The sequence below is a fragment of the Solanum verrucosum genome, unplaced genomic scaffold (genome assembly GCF_900185275.1).
Source record: "Solanum verrucosum unplaced genomic scaffold, falcon-dt-bn FXZP01000154.1, whole genome shotgun sequence".
Taxonomy (NCBI): domain Eukaryota; kingdom Viridiplantae; phylum Streptophyta; class Magnoliopsida; order Solanales; family Solanaceae; genus Solanum; species Solanum verrucosum.
The window spans coordinates 1586088-1604351 of NW_026020217.1; the positions used below are offsets into that span (position 1 = coordinate 1586088).

General features: G+C 32.2%; 2 protein-coding genes across 2 annotated transcripts in view; both read right to left on the minus strand.

The window, feature by feature from the left end:
• The window catches only part of LOC125830748 (probable serine/threonine-protein kinase PBL3), a 253789-nt gene that overhangs the window by 210818 nt on the left and 24707 nt on the right, over positions 1–18264 (minus strand). The window lies entirely within an intron of this gene.
• On the minus strand, positions 1200–5054 carry LOC125830738 (LRR receptor-like serine/threonine-protein kinase GSO1). Its single transcript, XM_049509905.1, has 2 exons — positions 1664–5054; positions 1200–1579 (listed from the first exon to the last, which is right to left on the minus strand). The coding sequence occupies exons 1-2, from the start codon at positions 5052–5054 to the stop codon at positions 1209–1211; spliced, it is 3762 nt and encodes a 1253-aa protein (XP_049365862.1). The 3' UTR covers positions 1200–1208.

Genomic DNA, 18264 nt, shown 5'->3' on the forward strand with positions numbered 1-18264 from the left:
ACACGTTACTATGCATTTTCACTTATAAAGAAAAAAAATAATGACTTATGAAATTAATACTTTAAAAGGCTCTTATTGCATCAAATTTATTTGTTGTTGATGAAAAAAATAACGATAAATTTGTGTCTTCCTCATAATTGGACTAAAAATAAATATTCTAGTCTAGAGTAACGTAAGAGAGATATAAAGTTACAAAATTGAAATAAGATAATGTTATCACAATTTATTTGGCAAGTACCACAAATAGGTATTTAAATTGTTACTATAGTAATAAAAGTTACTCTAATTTACGTCAACAAAATAATCATGTGAAATATAATTCTCATTGAAAAGTTATGAAATATATTAGCCATATATGAAAATTACCGAAAAAAGAAGACTAACATGCATGACAATGTGAAGAAAAATACACGATATAAGAAAATAAACATAAAAACGAAATCATAGAAAGATTAAGGTTCATTTTTATTCATTTGAATGCTATGGACTTGTCAGATTTTCATATTATAGAAAAGGACAGAATAAATTAAATTAAAAAAACGTAGACCCGTTTAATCACGTCTCACTTTTCTTTCTCAATCACAAACATAATTTTTGCTATTTTTTTCGATTGTCGTACCGGTCACCTCTACAATCCCCCTCCCCACTCCCCCTCTCACAGTTTAATGGTTTTTCAATATCCATACCTCGTGGATGTAGAGAGTCGAGACTTGAAATATAGCACATCGTTCATTTGAGAGAAGGGACCAAAATACTTTGACTTTGTTATTGCCTCACTCAAAAGTTTTACTACATCATTGTCTATATCTTGGATAAATGGATAATATTATTAGCTACTATATGCTTTATTTTAAGCCGAAGTCTGTCAGAAACAGTCTCTCTATCTCGAGGTAGAGGTAGGGTCAGCATACACTCTACCTTCCCTAGACCCCACTTATGGGATTACACTGGATATGTTGTCGTTCTTGTTGATAACGTTATTAGTTAAATTCTACTACATTTCGTTCTTTGCGTTAACATTCTCCCATGCTATTTTCAGTTCCTAGAAATAACACAGACAGGATTCTTCAAAGGAAAAATAGATATATAATATATTCTTATGGAAACCTTTCCTAGCCAGAAACAATGCTTTTACATATTCAATTTTTTCACAAGATAGATATTAGCTGATCTTACAAAACTTAGGAAATTTCCATTGAACTAAACGTCTAGACGTAATTGTCTGGACTCATCTTATCAGAATGAACCACCTTATCATTAAATGCATGTAGCAACAGATCACAAACTTTGCGCGAAGATGGCCTTTCAGCAGGTGCAGTTTTGGTGCATTCAAGTGCTATTTCCAGCACCTGAAGTGCAGCACTTTCTTCATTAGGTAACAATGGTTTCAAAACAGGATCAATGAGCTCTTCCCTAACTGTCCCAGACATTTCGATGCATGATTCAACCCACCTCACCATGTCCATGTCTTCTCCAAAACTCCCATCAGTTGGCATCCTTCCACTCACTAGCTCCATCAGTACAATCCCCATGCTATAAACATCACTCTTCTCAGTTGCCTTCGAAGAATAAGCATACTCTGCGAACAAATAAGCAACTTAGTATAAAAAAAAAAAAACTATTTCCGAATGCTAATACTCGAGAATTCAGGAATGATATATACCTGGAGCAATATAACCAAATGAACCAGCAAGCCACAAGTTTGATTCAGTGTTGTAGGAATTATAGTTATCATGAACGGCTTTAGCCAGCCCGAAATCTCCCAAATGTGCTTCCATATTTGAGTCTAGTAGAATGTTGCTTGATTTGATGTCCCTATGAATGATCTTGGGTACACAATCATGATGAAGGTACTCAACTCCTTGTGCTAATCCCACCGCGATCTTCAGCCTTGCCTCCCAATCGAGGCATGTTTTCCTCTTGTTATTATTAGCTGGCTGCTTGTGAAGCCAATCCCACACACTTCCGTTCTCCATGTACTCATAAATCAATAGATTTGAACCTTCTCCGCTGTTGTTACAGTATCCAAGTAGCCTCACCAAGTGTCTGTGCCTTATCCTCCAAAGTGTCTTGATTTCTCTTGCAAAGCTTTTGTCTAGCAAGAGATCATCCTTGCTGGGTATTCTCTTGATTGCCACGATCTCTCCGTTAAACAGCTCAGCTTTATAGACAGTTCCTGAACCACCAGATCCGATTATGAAGTCGTTGCTTAGATTATTTGTTGCTTCCATGATGTCATCCCACCTGATATCACGCTTAGCAGCCACACTTGCGAAAAGTGGTCTCTTTTGTCCTTGGGAAGAGCTGGATGAGTAAGCACTATTTACTTCGCTTCCTCTTCTAAAGGCTTCTCGCCTTTGCTTGAAAAAGAGTGCAGCTCCAAGCAACATAAGTATGATCGCCACAGTAGTCGATATCACTGAAATGATCACAACTGTCGAGTTACTTAGTCCTGAACCCCGATTGTTGGACTTAGAGACTTCACAATTCTGCAGAGGACTTCCACAAAGACGTGGATTCCCCGTGAATGCATCAGCTGGCCAATGTGCATACTGTTTGTCCAATTTGCCTTGAAGGTTGTTGTAGGAGAGGTTAAGCTTTCCCAAGCTACTCATTTCACCGACTTGAGGAGGAACTTCTCCGGTGAGTTGGTTATGAGATAGATCAAGTGTTTCAAGCTTAGTGAGTGTCCCAACAGAAGGAGGAATTTGACCACTGATGTTGTTGAAACTCAAATCCAGTATGCTTTGAAGATTCTTGAGTTCTCCAAGCTCACTTGGTATTTCACCGGTTAAGCTGTTTCCCGAGAGACGGAGTATATATAGCTTGCTTAAGTTGCCAATGGTAGATGGAATGGGACCAGAGAGTTGGTTTTTGTCGAAATTTAGGATATTTAGGGACTTGAGTTCACCAATTTCAAGGGGCAGAGTTCCATTGAGAGAATTCTCTTCTAGAGATAGCACTAAAAGCTTTGAGCAGTTAAACAATTCTCGAGGAAGAGGTCCCGAGAACTTATTTGAGGACAGCTTAAGCTCACCTAAGAGTGGCAAGTTTCCGAGCCAAGATGGAATTGATCCATAAAGCTGGTTGTTATTGAGATCGAGATGTGTGAGCTTTCTACACAGCGAAAGCTGTGGAGGTATTAAACCAGTCAATTCATTTCCAGAGAGATCGAGCAGTGATAACTCACGGATTAATCCCAATGTCCAAGGGATTTCTCCGGTGAAACGATTGTTTCCTAGCCTTAACCTTTCAAGAAATGGTGAATATCCTAAATGAGGTGGAACCTCATGATCAAATGCATTATTTGTAACATCAAACGAAAGAAAAGACGTTGAACTACACAGGGAAACTATACTACCATTCAGTTTGTTATGAGAAAAATTTATTCTTGTCAAGTTTGAAAGATTGATCAGTTCATCAGGAAGATTACCTTCAAGTGAGTTGTTATAAAGCATAAGCTGCTCCAATGCTCGAAGATAACCAAACGTAGCAGGAACGCTACCAGATAGATGATTATCCGCCAAATCAAGGATCTTCAGCTGATGACAGTTTCCCAAACTGGCAGGAATCTCACCAGAGAGATCATTCTGTCTAAAATCAATGAAATTCAGCTCCTTCAGCCCTCCAATTGTAATGGGAATGCGTCCTGAGAATGCATTCCCATAAAAATCGATCATTTGCAATCTGGAGCAATTCCCTATCTCCATTGGTATTTCTCCAGAGAACTGATTCTCATATAGAAACACAATCTCAAGATTTTCGACCATCCCAATCTCTTTCGGTATATTGCCATGAAGACTATTGTGCGACAATGCCAATGTTTGAAGATTGGTAAGATTTGCAATCAACGGAGAAACTGAACCAACCAATGTGTTGTTGTTAAGTAGGAGATCAGTTAACTCAACCAACTCATACAGCTCTACTGGTATCGAACCATTAAGCGTGTTATTAGACAAATCCAGCAGCTTTAGTGAAATGCATTCTTTCAACTCCACAGGAATCGCACCAGAAAGTTGGTTTTCAGATAGCATCATGTGTTCCAAACTACTGTTTCGATTAGAACTACATATTGTTTTCGGTATGCTACCCGAAAGATTATTACTAGTCAGAACCAAGAACTGTAGCTGATTCATGCTCCCAAATTCTCCAGGAATTTCACCAGTAAGTCTATTACCAGACAAGTCTAAATTCCGAACATTGCTCAACTTCGCCAACGACTTTGGTATCGAACCTTCCAACTGATTACCAAGCAAATTGAGATACTGCAGCTCATTCATTTCACCAAGCTGAGTAGGAATCTGTCCTGAAAGACTATTATTCGCTAAATTCATAACTTGAAGGTTTTTAAGCATAGATAATTCCTCCGGGATTGATCCATTGAGATTGTTAACTGCAACGCTGAACGCAACAAGACTAGAACAGTTACCAATCTCAGCAGGAATTCCATTTTCAAGATTATTTTCTTGCAGATTCATATTCTCAACCCGCCCGAGTTTTCCCAGTTCAGGAGGAATCATACCACTCAAACTACATGAAGCCAAACCAAGAGTAACCAAATTTTCAAGATCACCAAGAGTACTTGGAATCAGCCCTGTTAAGCCAACATTATCACCAATTCTAAGAACTTGGAGATTCTTCAACAAGCCAATTTCATTGGGAATGGGGCCAGTGAGTTGGTTAGAATAAAGAAGAAGAGATTGTAAAGAAGAAAGATTAGACAGAGTAGGTGGAATGGGACCTGATAATTGATTAGAAGAAAGATCAAGATGGAGTAGGTCATGCAAAAAGCCAATAGAAGGTGAAATTGAACCACTTATTGAACAATCAGAAAGATTTAATCTCACAACTTTCAATGTATCTTCTTCACATGAAACACCACTCCATTGACAGAAATTTTGATTTTTATCAGACCAATTTGACAAAACATTTTCAGGGTCATCAAGAAATGACTTCTTTATCTCTAACAAAACTTCAAGCTCTGTTTCAGAAAACACATATCCAAGAAGCAGTGTTACAACAAAAAACCAAACCAACAACAATTTGTTAAACATCGACATGATTTCAAAGTTAATATGAAAACTTGAAGCATATAAGTAAGGTTATTTGACTTATGGCTCTGTTTTTGTTGCATGCAGCAGAAACAGGGGATAGATATTTGGTTTCTTGGAGTTTACGTGAGGATTTAATGAAGGGGAAATCTTGAAAAGGGTGAAAGATGGGGTAATTAAGAAGAGGAGGAGAAGATACAACTACTCTTTTTTATGTGAGTTGACCAGATAACTATTCCATTAATGGTGACCGATATGCTGCTCCATTCACAAACAGAGAGAGAAAACAGAGTATTATTATTGTTTGTTTAATGTTATAAAGACAAATAATTATTGAATGATAGGACAAAGGTCAAGCACGGGTCCAAAACGACATCCATAATTATATTCCTGTCATTTCGTCTTCATAAATCTGTCCAGTCAATACGAGTAAAGTAATATGAATGAATATTAAAGGTAGAGCTATTCAAAATCGAATTGAAAGTGATAAATGAATATTAGAAGTAGAGTTATTAAAAATCAAATCAAAATACGTAATGAATTATTGATTTAGAGATTTTGATAATTATTTTAATCCTTTTTTTTATCAGGTTATCGAACTGTTTGAGATTAATCATAACCGATAGTAAATTAAATAATTATATTTCTATCATTTTGTATGGAAAGTCATTGGCTTAGAATTTAGTTTTATACTTTTATTTTCGGCAGTATTCTATAATGTGACAATGTTTGTTTTTTAGCAAGATGAAATTTGTGAATTCATGTGCATGGTTTATTTGGCTTGTCACCTTGTTTTTAAGTGATTTTCAATGTTTTTTTGTGACAAATCTTAATGGTTAAACCAATTTCGATTAATAACTGATAGGTCAATATCTAAATGGTTCTGATAAGTTAATTTCTTAATGGTTCTATAACGGTTTAGCATATCTGTAAATCGATAATGGATAAGTCGAACAGATAAACGTCAAAACTGAACCGATCGATACACAATCCTAATTAGAAGTGTATTTTACTAAATTAATCTTATTAATGATGCTTTGAAACTCTAAATTCAACTATTATTTACTTTATGTAGCTATTTAACACTCTATCTAATTCATACTCCCTTCATTTCAAAATAATTGAATTATAATTTTAATAAATCTTACACATAAATTTATATACCACGTCGAAAGTCGAAAGTATTAGATTCAACTGAATATGATATTATGGCATTAAATATGCCCTTGACTTGTATATATCCAAAGTGAGAAGAGTTTTTACACTATCAATATATTTTAATGGGAGAGACAGTGTGTATGGGGTTGTGGAACAATAGCGAATTCAGAATTTTACCAAGGAGATTTGAATAATAAAAGTATAACACATGAGATTTATTTTTGAAATCTCAAAGTAAATTTCGAACACCTAAAATCATTGCGTCAGCCTCTACTCGTTGTTTAAGAAATTCAAAATCTCTCTTTCTATATATATACACATAAAAAATCACCTTATACATAGTATATTTTTTTATCGAAAAAGTTAAGATAAATACTCGCAACTTCCTAAATCCGTCCGTAGGTGGGTGGAGGGGGCAGAGGGTGGGGTAGATGGAGATATGGAATTACATAAAAGAAGATACAGTAGTTGATAATTGAAAATTATGTGTTTTCTTGAAATGGTGCATTAGATGAAAAGGACTTAAGCCTTTAAAGAAAGTGATTGGTTGCATTTCCAAATTTGTTAAAATGTTTATAGAAATATTTACAAAGTCAAACATGTCCCTACAATCCCTTTGTATGTATACATGCAAATGTAACAAACTTCCTAATTCCTCTTTTCTCACTTTGATTATAACGTTTGAATACATGTGAAAGATTCTTTTAGGCTCTTTTCTACCAAATCCAAGCGTCCTTTTGTAGCCTCTCTTCTTTGAATGGTTTTACATCACCATCTTCTTCTTTTATCCCTACTTTATTGTCTCAATTTATATGATATAATTTTGATATTATATTACAGTTTTCTAAGATGCTAACACAAATCAATAAGAATTGTAGTGGAGTGGTAAGTACTCCTTCATCCTTAATCAGAAGTCTCGGATTCGAATATTCTTGGATATGAAGTCGCCTTTGTTAGTGTTTTACTTTTTGGGGACATTTCGATGCGAACCCGAAAGCTAACACAAGGGCTGCTATTGCTACGGGAGCTTATTAGTGGAACAAGATATATAGGCTAGCTTTCAAGAATCAAATAATAAAAATCTTTGATTGCAATTATTTGTATGCTCTTTAAATATTTTAAGTTTTAGTTCTTTTGACTTTTAGTACTTTTTATTTAATTTCTAAATATGCAAATTATTTTTCTAAAAACTTAAAGAATGTAGGTCTAAATTATTAGTCAAAATAATAAGTTTGACTCTAGCTCAAAATATAAATCGTGTCATATAATTTGGAACAAAAAAGTATTATTAGCCATAGTGATAGTTGACTCCAAACGTAGCAATAACTTATTTAAAAAAGTCAACAATACAATATATCAATTCATACCTATAAAAAGCGAATTGATACTACTTCGAGCAAACATATATAACGAGAAATATATTAAATCGAATATATATATATATATATATATATATATTATTTTTTAAAACCGAATATTTATTATAGTTTTTAAAGCTTTCATTATTTCAAATAAATACATGACACATGTTTGCTCGATAGGATAATCTCCCTACTTTATTAGTGTTGGAGTACACCTAATCATGTCTTTTCATACTAAAAAGTTTATTCCACTAAAGCAAGATTAAGTAAACAAGATGTCAGCACAAGCCTAACATGTTTAGTTTTCATGTAATATTTTTTCTATTTTTTTTGAGGTAATATGGATTATAATAATACAAGTTGTATTATACAATTAAACAATTAGACACTTGGCAGATTATATCAACCTGAACTACCAAACACCATTAAAAATAGATTGCACCCTTTGGATAGAGTTAGAAAAATGTAAAATTCCAACTAAAAAGAATGAAGAATTTGTTCATTCAAAATCAACATAACCTAAAATTAAATATTATAATATCTTGCATAAATAATGATTACGTCCAAGTTTTATTGTTGCAATTCTTCAAAGAAAAATAAATTATCATGTTCCTTATTTGTCAAACATTAGAAAATAAATAAGAAACTCCCTTAATTTTAATTTGTTTTTCTGGTTTTAACTTGACACAAAGTGTTAAAAAGTTTAAAAAAAAAACTTTTAATCTTGTTATCTTAAACTAAAAAATATATTCTCCCTTTATCCCATAATACTCGTCCATTTTTTTTGTTACACGTCTCTTAAGAAATCATAAATAAGAAGATGAGAACTAATTTACCTATACCAAAATTAAGAGTGGAGAAACTTTTTTGGAAGTTGGAACGTTACAACGTTCATACTTTCAAAAAGAATTAATTTTAAAGCCAAAATAGGAAATTAATTAATTAATTCTATCTTAAATGGACTGTTAACAACAAATATGAAACAAAAGTGGAGTATTACAATAGAAGAGATTGTTATCTATTAGTTATATTTTACTGTATATTTATGTGCTAACCATGTTCATACATTTCGACAAATTGCCAAGCCAAGGTTTAATGTTGTTAGCAATAGCTCAATTGTGACTAATCCTTCAAATACTGAAAGAAAAAAAAAAGAGAAATAGAGCGAATTTAAAACAAATGAATTCAAAACTATTTTTACAAAGAAACAAGTAAATATGTTCATTTATTTGTATAATGTGATCGCATTAGACTAATGAAGTTTCGTGCTCAATCTTAGAGTAACACATTTGCTAATGCACGTAATATATTACGTTTTCTTCCTTTTTTTAAATATCTTTTTGACAAGTTCCTTTTTACAGATCTAAAAAGTAGTGAGAAGTGTTCCTCCAAGCTAGGAGTCGTGTGAGTGGGTGATACAACACCAGCAACAAGCTCACGAGCCACAATTACCTTTTCAAGCACGACAACCTCTTCATTTGATCGATCTTATGGTCTCGACTACCACTGCCACGGAGGTGTTGAATTATTGATAATCTGTGACCTAATCTATGCAGAGAAGATGAAGATTCATCACTTTAGAGAGAAAATTGTTATTGTGTGTATTGAATTAATTAACCCACAAGGGTTGTTACATCATATTTATTTTGTGATAAAGTCTAACTAACTACCTATCACGTGTCAGCTAAGATGCTAATAACACCTTCTAACTAACTTGATAAATGACTAACTAACTCTTTATATTTACATCAATGCCCTCTCGTATATGTATCAACCTATTCCCATTTCTTCACTCCCCCTCAAGCTGGCAGGTGCGAAAATATTAAGCATCCCCAGCTTGCCAACTAAGTATTCATGTTGTGCTCTTGGAAGTTCTTTTGTTAGTATGTATGTTGTCTGATCCTTAGTGCCCACATGTTCAGTCTTTGCCAATCCTTCTTGAATTTTCTGCCTGATAAAATGGCAATCAATTTCTATATGTTTTGTCCTCTCGTGAAACACAGGATTTGCAGCAATCTGCAATGCAGCTTTGCTGTCACTGTAAACTTCAATAGGCATCTCAATTCCATCCCCCAATTCTTTCATCAGAGTTGTCAACCATACTACCTCAACTACTGCACTTCACATACTTTTGTATTCTGCTTCTGCTGAACTCCTAGACACTGTGGTTTGTTTCTTCGACCTCCAAGAAATCAATGAGTCCCCATATTTAACCAAAAAATATGATACTGACCTTCTGGTATTTGGGTATGAGGCCCAATTTGAATCACAGTAAACTACCATAGCATTGGATCTTTTGTTGTCATTAGAATTTCAAGCCATGGTTGTCTCTTGACATATCTGATTATCCTTATTGCTGCATCCCAATGTGATTTCTTTAGTTGTTGTAAAAACTGACTAAGAGTTTGTACTGAGAATGTTATATCAGGCCTTGTTAAAGTCAAATACAATAATCTTCCAATGACGCTTTGATATTGTCCTACATCTTCTAACATGTCATCATCTTCTTTTCCAGTAAACTTATTTAGCTCAATCATTGTTAATTTCTCATTCATTTCTAATGGTGTCATTGCTGGTTTAGCTCCCCCAGTCCTGTTTCTGAGATTAATGCGTATTTCTTTTGATTGATCAATATTCTTTTATTTGATCTGCTAAACTCCATCCCAAGAAAATATTTTAGATTTCCCAAATCTTTGATCTTGAATGCTTTGTGTAACTCTTCATTGGTCCTTCTGATCAATTCCAAATTATTTCTTGTCACCAACTTATCATCCACGTAAATAAGGATGACCACTATGCTATCACCTACTTTTTTATGAACAATGAATGATCCAATTTGCTCTGTTGAAATTGAGAATGCAGTAAGGCTTCTGTTAGCTTCACATTCCATTGTCTACTTTCTTGCTTGAGACCATACAGGGATTTAACAAGTCTACACACTATGCCAGACTCCCTCTGACTTGGAAAACCCTGAGGCAACTGCATATACACTTCATCATGAAGATCTCCCTGAAGAAAAACATTATATACATCAAGTTGATGGATATGCCAGTCATGCTGAGCAGCTATAAATAGTACAATTCTCACAGTAGCAATCTTAACAACTAGAGAACATGTCTCATTGTAATCAAGACCTTCCTTTTGATTATACCTTTTTGCCACCAGACGAGCCTTAAACCTCTCTATGTCACTATTGGCCTGAAGCTTGACTTTATAGACCCATTTGCAACCTATAGGTTGCTTCATAGGAGGGAAGTGTACCAGTTCCCAAGTATGATTATCCTACAAAGCTTTTATCTCAATATTCATAGCTTCTATCCAATGTGGGTCCTGTGATCCTCTTGATAAGAAGATGGTTCAACCACAGTGTTCAACATACTCAAAAAACCGTGATGTGAAGTTGACAAACCTTTATAAGAGACATAATCTCTGATGGGATATTGCACAGAATTACCAGATGGTGCAGTCGCATAATCTGTCATCCAAAGAGGTCTAGAGGACAGTCTTTAAGACCTTCTTGGAGGATTAGAAGAATTGTCAACTAAAGGTTCATGTACAGGAATTGCCACTGGAGCAGGCACATGAGATGCATCAAGAGGGGAACCAGGTACATGAGGATTTGAATCAGGACAAGTGAATATATCAAGATGAGTGTCAAAAGTAGAAGGATCATATGAAAGGTTAAAACCAGTATCAGAAAAACAAGCACCATCAGATGCAGAAGAGTTTTGAAAGGGAAATGTGAACTCTCTGAACACTACATCCCTATTCACAAAATACGTTTGTTTTGCTATGTCAATAAGGATATAACCTTTAGTGACAAATGAGTGACCCATGAAAATAGCTTGTACAACTCTACTTGCAAACTTATCAGCCTTGGGTAAAACACTTGCATAACACAAACATCCATGTGTCCTAAGGTGATCTAAATGTGGCTTCTTGTTAAACAACATTTCATAAGGAGATTTTTCCTTGTAAAACAACTGATGGCAGCCTGTTAATAATATATGCAGATGTGAGAACACAGTGACCCCAAAAGGTAATAGGAATGTGACCTTGAAACTTAAGTGCTCTTGCTAACTCTAACAAGTGTCTACGTTTCCTCTCAGCAACTCTATTTTACTGAGTAGTATAAACACAAGTTTTCTGGTGAACAATCCCCAAATCTTTAAATCATTCAGCTAAATTAGAATTCACAAACTCCCAACTATTGTCTGAACTCATAGTTTTAATCTCAGCTATAAACTGTGTTTGCAGTATCTTGAAGAAAGATCTTAAAGCAGATAAGACATCATTTTTTAACTTCATAAGAAATACCCAAGTGACACGAGTGAAATCAGCAACAACAGTAAGGAAGTATTTATTTCCATCAAAAGTAGGATTGTTATGAGGTCTCTATACATCCATATGTAACAGTTGGAAAGCCTTACATGATTTTGTATCACTACAAGGAAAATCTAATCTGGTGTGTCTAGCTAAGGGCACACATTACAATTCTCCACAACATCTTTACAGTCACCTAATTTGCAACCAAGTAGCTCTTTTATAGTTGTGTTGGAAGCATTGCCAATCTCTTATGCCACAGCAATAAGTCTGTCTTATTCAGTTGATCAGTATACTACATATTTGTGATCGTATTACCTACAATTGCTCTTTTGGTAGAATTCTTAGAGTTCAAGAGGCATAGGCCATCCTTCTCTCTACCAATCCCCTTCACTTTCCCATTGGAAAGGTCTTGGAACAAACAGAAGTCGGGATAGAAGGACATAAAACAACTCAATTCCCTAGTTAGCTTTGACACTGATAGCAGGTTATACTTAAAATTTGGAATAAAAAATACATTGTTGATTTCATTTGTATCTGTAAGCTTGCATTTCCCTGTATGTGAAACTAAAGTCACTCCTCCATTTAGCAAATATACCTTTTCACATTCATTTGGATTATTAACCCTAACATCAGACAAGTTATTCAGATGTGCAGTCATGTGATTGGATGCCCCTGTATCAATTATCCATTTCTCTTGCTCTATATTAGCCATAAAAGAATGGATCATACCTGCCATATTGACATGAGATTTTTCTTCATCCAGCATGTTTACTATCTGGTCATACTGTCTACTGTTAAATTGTGGTGCTCTTTGCATATTCCCTTCATTGCATGCATTTCATGCCATCCTTGCATCCCTCTCTGTTTGAACATTATATGATGTGTTCATATATCCTGATTTCTTCTTATTTTTTAAATGATTAGGTGGGTATCATATAAGACGATAATTGTTGAGCTTAGTGTGTCCATTCAAATGACAAAAGTCACATTGTATCTCTCAATTCCTTTGTGGTTTCTGATAAGTGCGTTGGCTTTCCCTTTCAATAAGCATGGAGTAAGCTTTGTTGATACTAGGTGTAGGGCTAGTCATGAGAATTTGGCTCCTCGCATAATCATAGGATTCACTAAGTCCCATCAGAAATTGCATCAACTTCTAGCTCTCCATATGCGCAATAAAATCCTTGGATCTAGGACAATCACAAAGATTGGGAACCATGCTGTCAAATTTGATCCACAGACCTAGAAGCTTTGAGAAATAGGTCAAAATATTGTTTGAACCTTTCATAATTGTTGTTATTCCCTTGTGCAGCTGATAGACTCGTGATGCATTGAACTTGTCAAAACGCTCCCTGAGATCTTCCCAGACTGCTCTGGCATCTTTAGCATATAGTATTCTTGTAAGTAACTCATTTGCTACTGAGCTCATAATCCATCCTACTATAATTGCATTGCAGCGATTCCATTGATGACTAAGTTCCTTATCAAATTTGTCCATACTCAAAGTACCGTCGACCAATCCCAGCTTGTTTTTTCCTAACAACTGAATTCGCATCGTATGGCTCCATAGCGAGTAATTCTTTGACCATGCCAATCGTAGCGAGATGATAGAAACTCCTGTAGTGTCTGAAGGATGAAGATGATCAATGTCAGTTTTAGACATTGTTAGAGATCAAACCAACAGAAAGCACAGTAAATTACAGAAATCTCCACTAATTAGGCAAGATCTAACTCATAATCATGAGTTCAAGCTCTGATACCATGTTGAATTATTGATAATCTGTGACCTAATCTATGCAGAGAAGATGAAGATTCATCAAATTAGAGAAAAAACTGTAATTATGTGTATTGAATTAATTAACCCACATGGGTTGCTACATCATATTTATAATGTGCTAAAGTCTAACTAACTACCTATCACGTGTCAGCTAAGATGCTAATAACAACTTCTAACTAACTTGACAAACGACTAACTAACGACTAACTAACTAACTCTTTATATTTACAGCAATGCCCTCTTGTATATGTATCAACCTATTCCCATTTCTTCATAAGGCACAATAGGAGGCACAATAGGAGGGTAAGAAAAGCAAGTGCGATGATTGCATCAATCGAATTTTGAGATTCATGAATGTTTTTTATCTGATCGATGAGATCACAATACATAGAAAACAATGCTTTATCCATTTGTAAATACAATTCTTCGATTTTTCAAATTTGACATGGTCCTAATGATTTCAATTATCTCAATAACTCCATGAGTGATTTGATATTTCTAGTTTAGAGTTACTGATACATTGTTATTGTTGTTTTATCAAGTAATTTATACGGACCACATGCGTATTGTTATATATATGTTACGAAATTTTTTGAAGTGAGAATTAATGATGATCCTAAGTCTTTAGCAGTGATATTTATCGCCAAAAAAGTGAATTTTTTTAAGTGTATGTACGTGCTTATAGTTTATAGCTTTGTATGGAAAGAGTAAGTATTCTATATATAATAAGCCACAATGCAACTATCATTGTAACTATCTTGTTAGCTTTCAACCAAAAGCTAACAAGATTTTTAGTTACATATTTATTATTTAGTTAAATAATAAATATGTCATTGTATGAGCTATTTATTATTCATTCCTTTTGAATTTGTTAATCTGATTTTGATCTGACACATAGTTTACGAAAGTAAATTAGATTTTGAGAAAAAACATTAAGTGATACTTGAAGTTGTCCCAGATTTTCAAAAAGACACCTTAACTTTGCGTGCGTCCTATTACCCCACAGTACATTCAAAATCACAATAAATACAAATTTTTTACACAATATTTCTACTTTGGACAAAAATATCCTTCGAATGTGCAATTTCTTAAAAACAAAAATTCGGACCCATTATTGATGTATTGAAGGATGCTTTGGTAATTTCCTATGATGAATTCGTTTTGTTTGTTTCTTTTAAATTTATTTTACTATACTAAATAATTGTATAAAATATTATGAATCACGATAATTAATTACTTAAATATTTAAAAGATATAAAATATATAAAAGATCTAATTGACTCTTCAAATTTTACCGGTGACACATAAATTGGGACAAATGAAATACTATATATTATTTGAAAATTTCTTAGAAAGTACTATAAATTACAGTAATTAACAGCTAGAAATATTTCAAAGACAAAAAAAATTGATTGAATCTCAAAATTTTTTTAGTACTACATAAATTGAGAAATAAGAAATTACCTCTATTATTTGAAAATGGCATAAAAGTATTACAAATCATACAATAAGAATTAACAATTTAAAATTTTTAAAGACTTTAATGCTTTATACTTATTCTATTTCCACTTTGGACAAAAATATCCTCCCAATATGCATATATTTTTAAACAAAAAGTGGGACCCATTATTGATGTATTCAAGGATGCTTTGGTAATTTTCCTATGATGAATTCGTTTTGTTTGTTGTTTAATTTTTTTTTAAAATAATTGTATAAAATATTATAAATCACAATAATTATTTACTTAAATATTCAAAAGATATAAAAATATGTAAAAGATATGATTAACTCTTCAAATTTTATTGGTGACACATAAATTGGACAAATGAAATAATATATATTATTTGAAAATTACTTAGAAAGTACAATAATTTACAGTAATTAACAATATAATATTTTAAAGACAAAAAAAATTGATTGAATCTCGAAATTTTATTAGTACCACATAAATTGAGAAAGAAGAAATAACCTTTATTATTTCAAAATTGCGTAAAAGATATTACAAATCATACAACAATAATTAGCAATTTAGAATGTTAAAAGACATAAAAAAAATTACCATAGTTAACAATAATTAAAAATTTAAACTATTTTAAATTAATATTAAAGTTTGATTAACTCTTTAATTTTGTCTTCACATAAATTGAAACAAAAAATGATATATATTGGGCCCGTGCTAGCACGGGCTCCGATGTCTAGTCTTATTATATAACTTAAAAAATATTCTTTCAAGTTTATAAAATATTAGTCATGTGTTGCAATACAATACTTTGGTTCTTGTTCTTAAAAAATTCATTGATAAATAATATAGTTTAAATAGTTTAATTCAATGTTTGAAAATATTAGACAAATTTCTACTGTCATTTCAATTAAAAACTTAAAAAAACTTTAAAAAATTACTGTATCCCTAATGTCATGATTATATAAGGAAAATAATTAACTTTTATAAATATTAATTATAACTTTCTAATGGATATGGTAGTAATTTTCTAGTGGTTATAAAAAGACTTTTGTTGAAGAATTAAAATTAATGGTAACTTGAAATATTAAAATAAGGACTTTATAATATGGAAAGAATAATGCATTCTTATGTTATTATACAAGAAATATTTTTTAAAAGTTATCTTGAAAATAGTATTGAAATCTACGTAATATATATTTTTTCTAGTTATCATCAATAGAAGGTTTTTTTTTTTTTTAAGATTTTAGTTTGGATTGTTCAAATGAGTGTGGAAATAAGGTTAAGTTTCTATTTCTCATTAATTAGTGCATATATCTATACCCCATCAAATTTGATTATCTTTTTGTTCTCGTACCTTGTTGTTTATGACCGTTTTATATATTCCTTTCATTTAATTTGTTTGATTGATAATTTAGAAAAATACGAAAACTTTTAATTAAGAATTACAATTAATTATAACTTGAGATATTGAGATAAAAAATTGATAACATGATAAGAATAATGCATTTTTATGTAGTCATACAAGAAAATAAAAAAAAGTATACTTAAAACTCTTGAAAATATCAAGTGTTGTTTAGTTTTGCAATCTTAAACATGTCATATAGATGGTAGGAGATAACGAGTTGTCAAAAAAAAGAAAGGATACGGACTAATAAAGAAAGCACGACAAACAAATTAAAACAATTGGAATACTATTTTAAACTCAACTTTCTTAAATCAATTGTTTTAACTAAAAAGGGTAAAAAAATAACGTCTTAAAATTATTCAAAATTGTCTCCGGTTAACAACTTTTGGTCCAAAAATACCACATCACTTCTTTAAACACCTTCTTTTCGATAATAATATTGTAACTAATCATTAATTTTCACGTGTATATACATATTTATATAATAATCAATCATTAGTTTTCATTTAGATATTAAATTCCTAATAAAATAGAAAATATTTATATTTCATAATATATTTGAATGGAAGAAGGATATACATTTGTTAATATAATCCTTGGTTTTAAAATTCAGGTACAACAATCATAATGCCATAAAACACGAAAATTTATTACATTACTTTAAATAACAAAATATTATTGATAGAGTTATTGTTGACGATTTTTTCATATTAACTATCAAGAACAAATGTTTATCCTACTTCAATTCAGAAAAGATTAAGAAATAAAAAATATTTTCAATTCGACATATAGTGTTTTACTAGATTATACCTAAATACTCTTAAAATAATATTTTATTTACTTATCAAATAAAAATAAATAAATAAAAAATCCACTTATTTTTCAATAAAACATTTTCCCTCATGCCAAACACTTAGCCCATCCAATTGGGCTACTCATCATTTGGGCTTTAGTAGTACATGGGCTAAACTTTTTGAATGGCCCATCCAGTTACTCATAAGTCAAAGCCCAAATAAAGTTGTCATTAATATGTTTATTACGGATTGGCAGATTTGTTGTATAATGTACGAGTATATATGAATTCAGTAATTTTGATTCAAACTATATAATATGTATGCACATTACAAAATTTATTATATTTGTAACTGTGAAGTGGCCGAGGTAGAAGCTTGACTACGAGTTCGGTCAAACCCAATGACTTTTGCCCAAATAGTGTATTTATGTTTAGAAATTCATTAAATTTATACCCATATTAAATCTAGAACCCAATTCTTAGCACTTAAAAGCCATCATTTTAAAAATTCAGAATTCATAGAGTTGATATATTGACTTCGCCTTTGATTTTGAACTTATTTATATAACTTAAGTCGATATTAAAATTTATAATCTTTAAAACCCAAATCATTTTCTACTATAACAAATAAGAATATAGTTGGTTGGTCCAACCTATTTTTGAAATAAACAACTTACATGTATTCTGTTTTTTTTAAATAAAAATAAATACACCAAACAATACACTTAGATAATTTTATTTTATATGTAAAAATGATAATTTCTTGTAAAATAAACACAAAATTAAGATAAATTTGTAAAGAATTACAAAATTAATTGAAAGTTCTAATTTTATTTTCTTGTAATCTAATGTGGAGTTAGTTTTTTGTAAAAGTGCTATAGATATTAGGTGAATGGTACGTAGGTAACATTAATTGTTTGTGCAGATGTCTTCA

Coding starts and splice junctions, on each gene's coding strand:
- LOC125830738 (XM_049509905.1), bottom strand. CDS start 5,054: ATGTTTAACAAATTGTTGTTGGTTTGGTTTTTTGTTGTAACACTGCTT. Junction 1,580..1,663: donor ATTTGGTTATATTGCTCCAG/GTATATATCATT, acceptor ATTTGTTCGCAG/AGTATGCTTATTCTTCGAAG.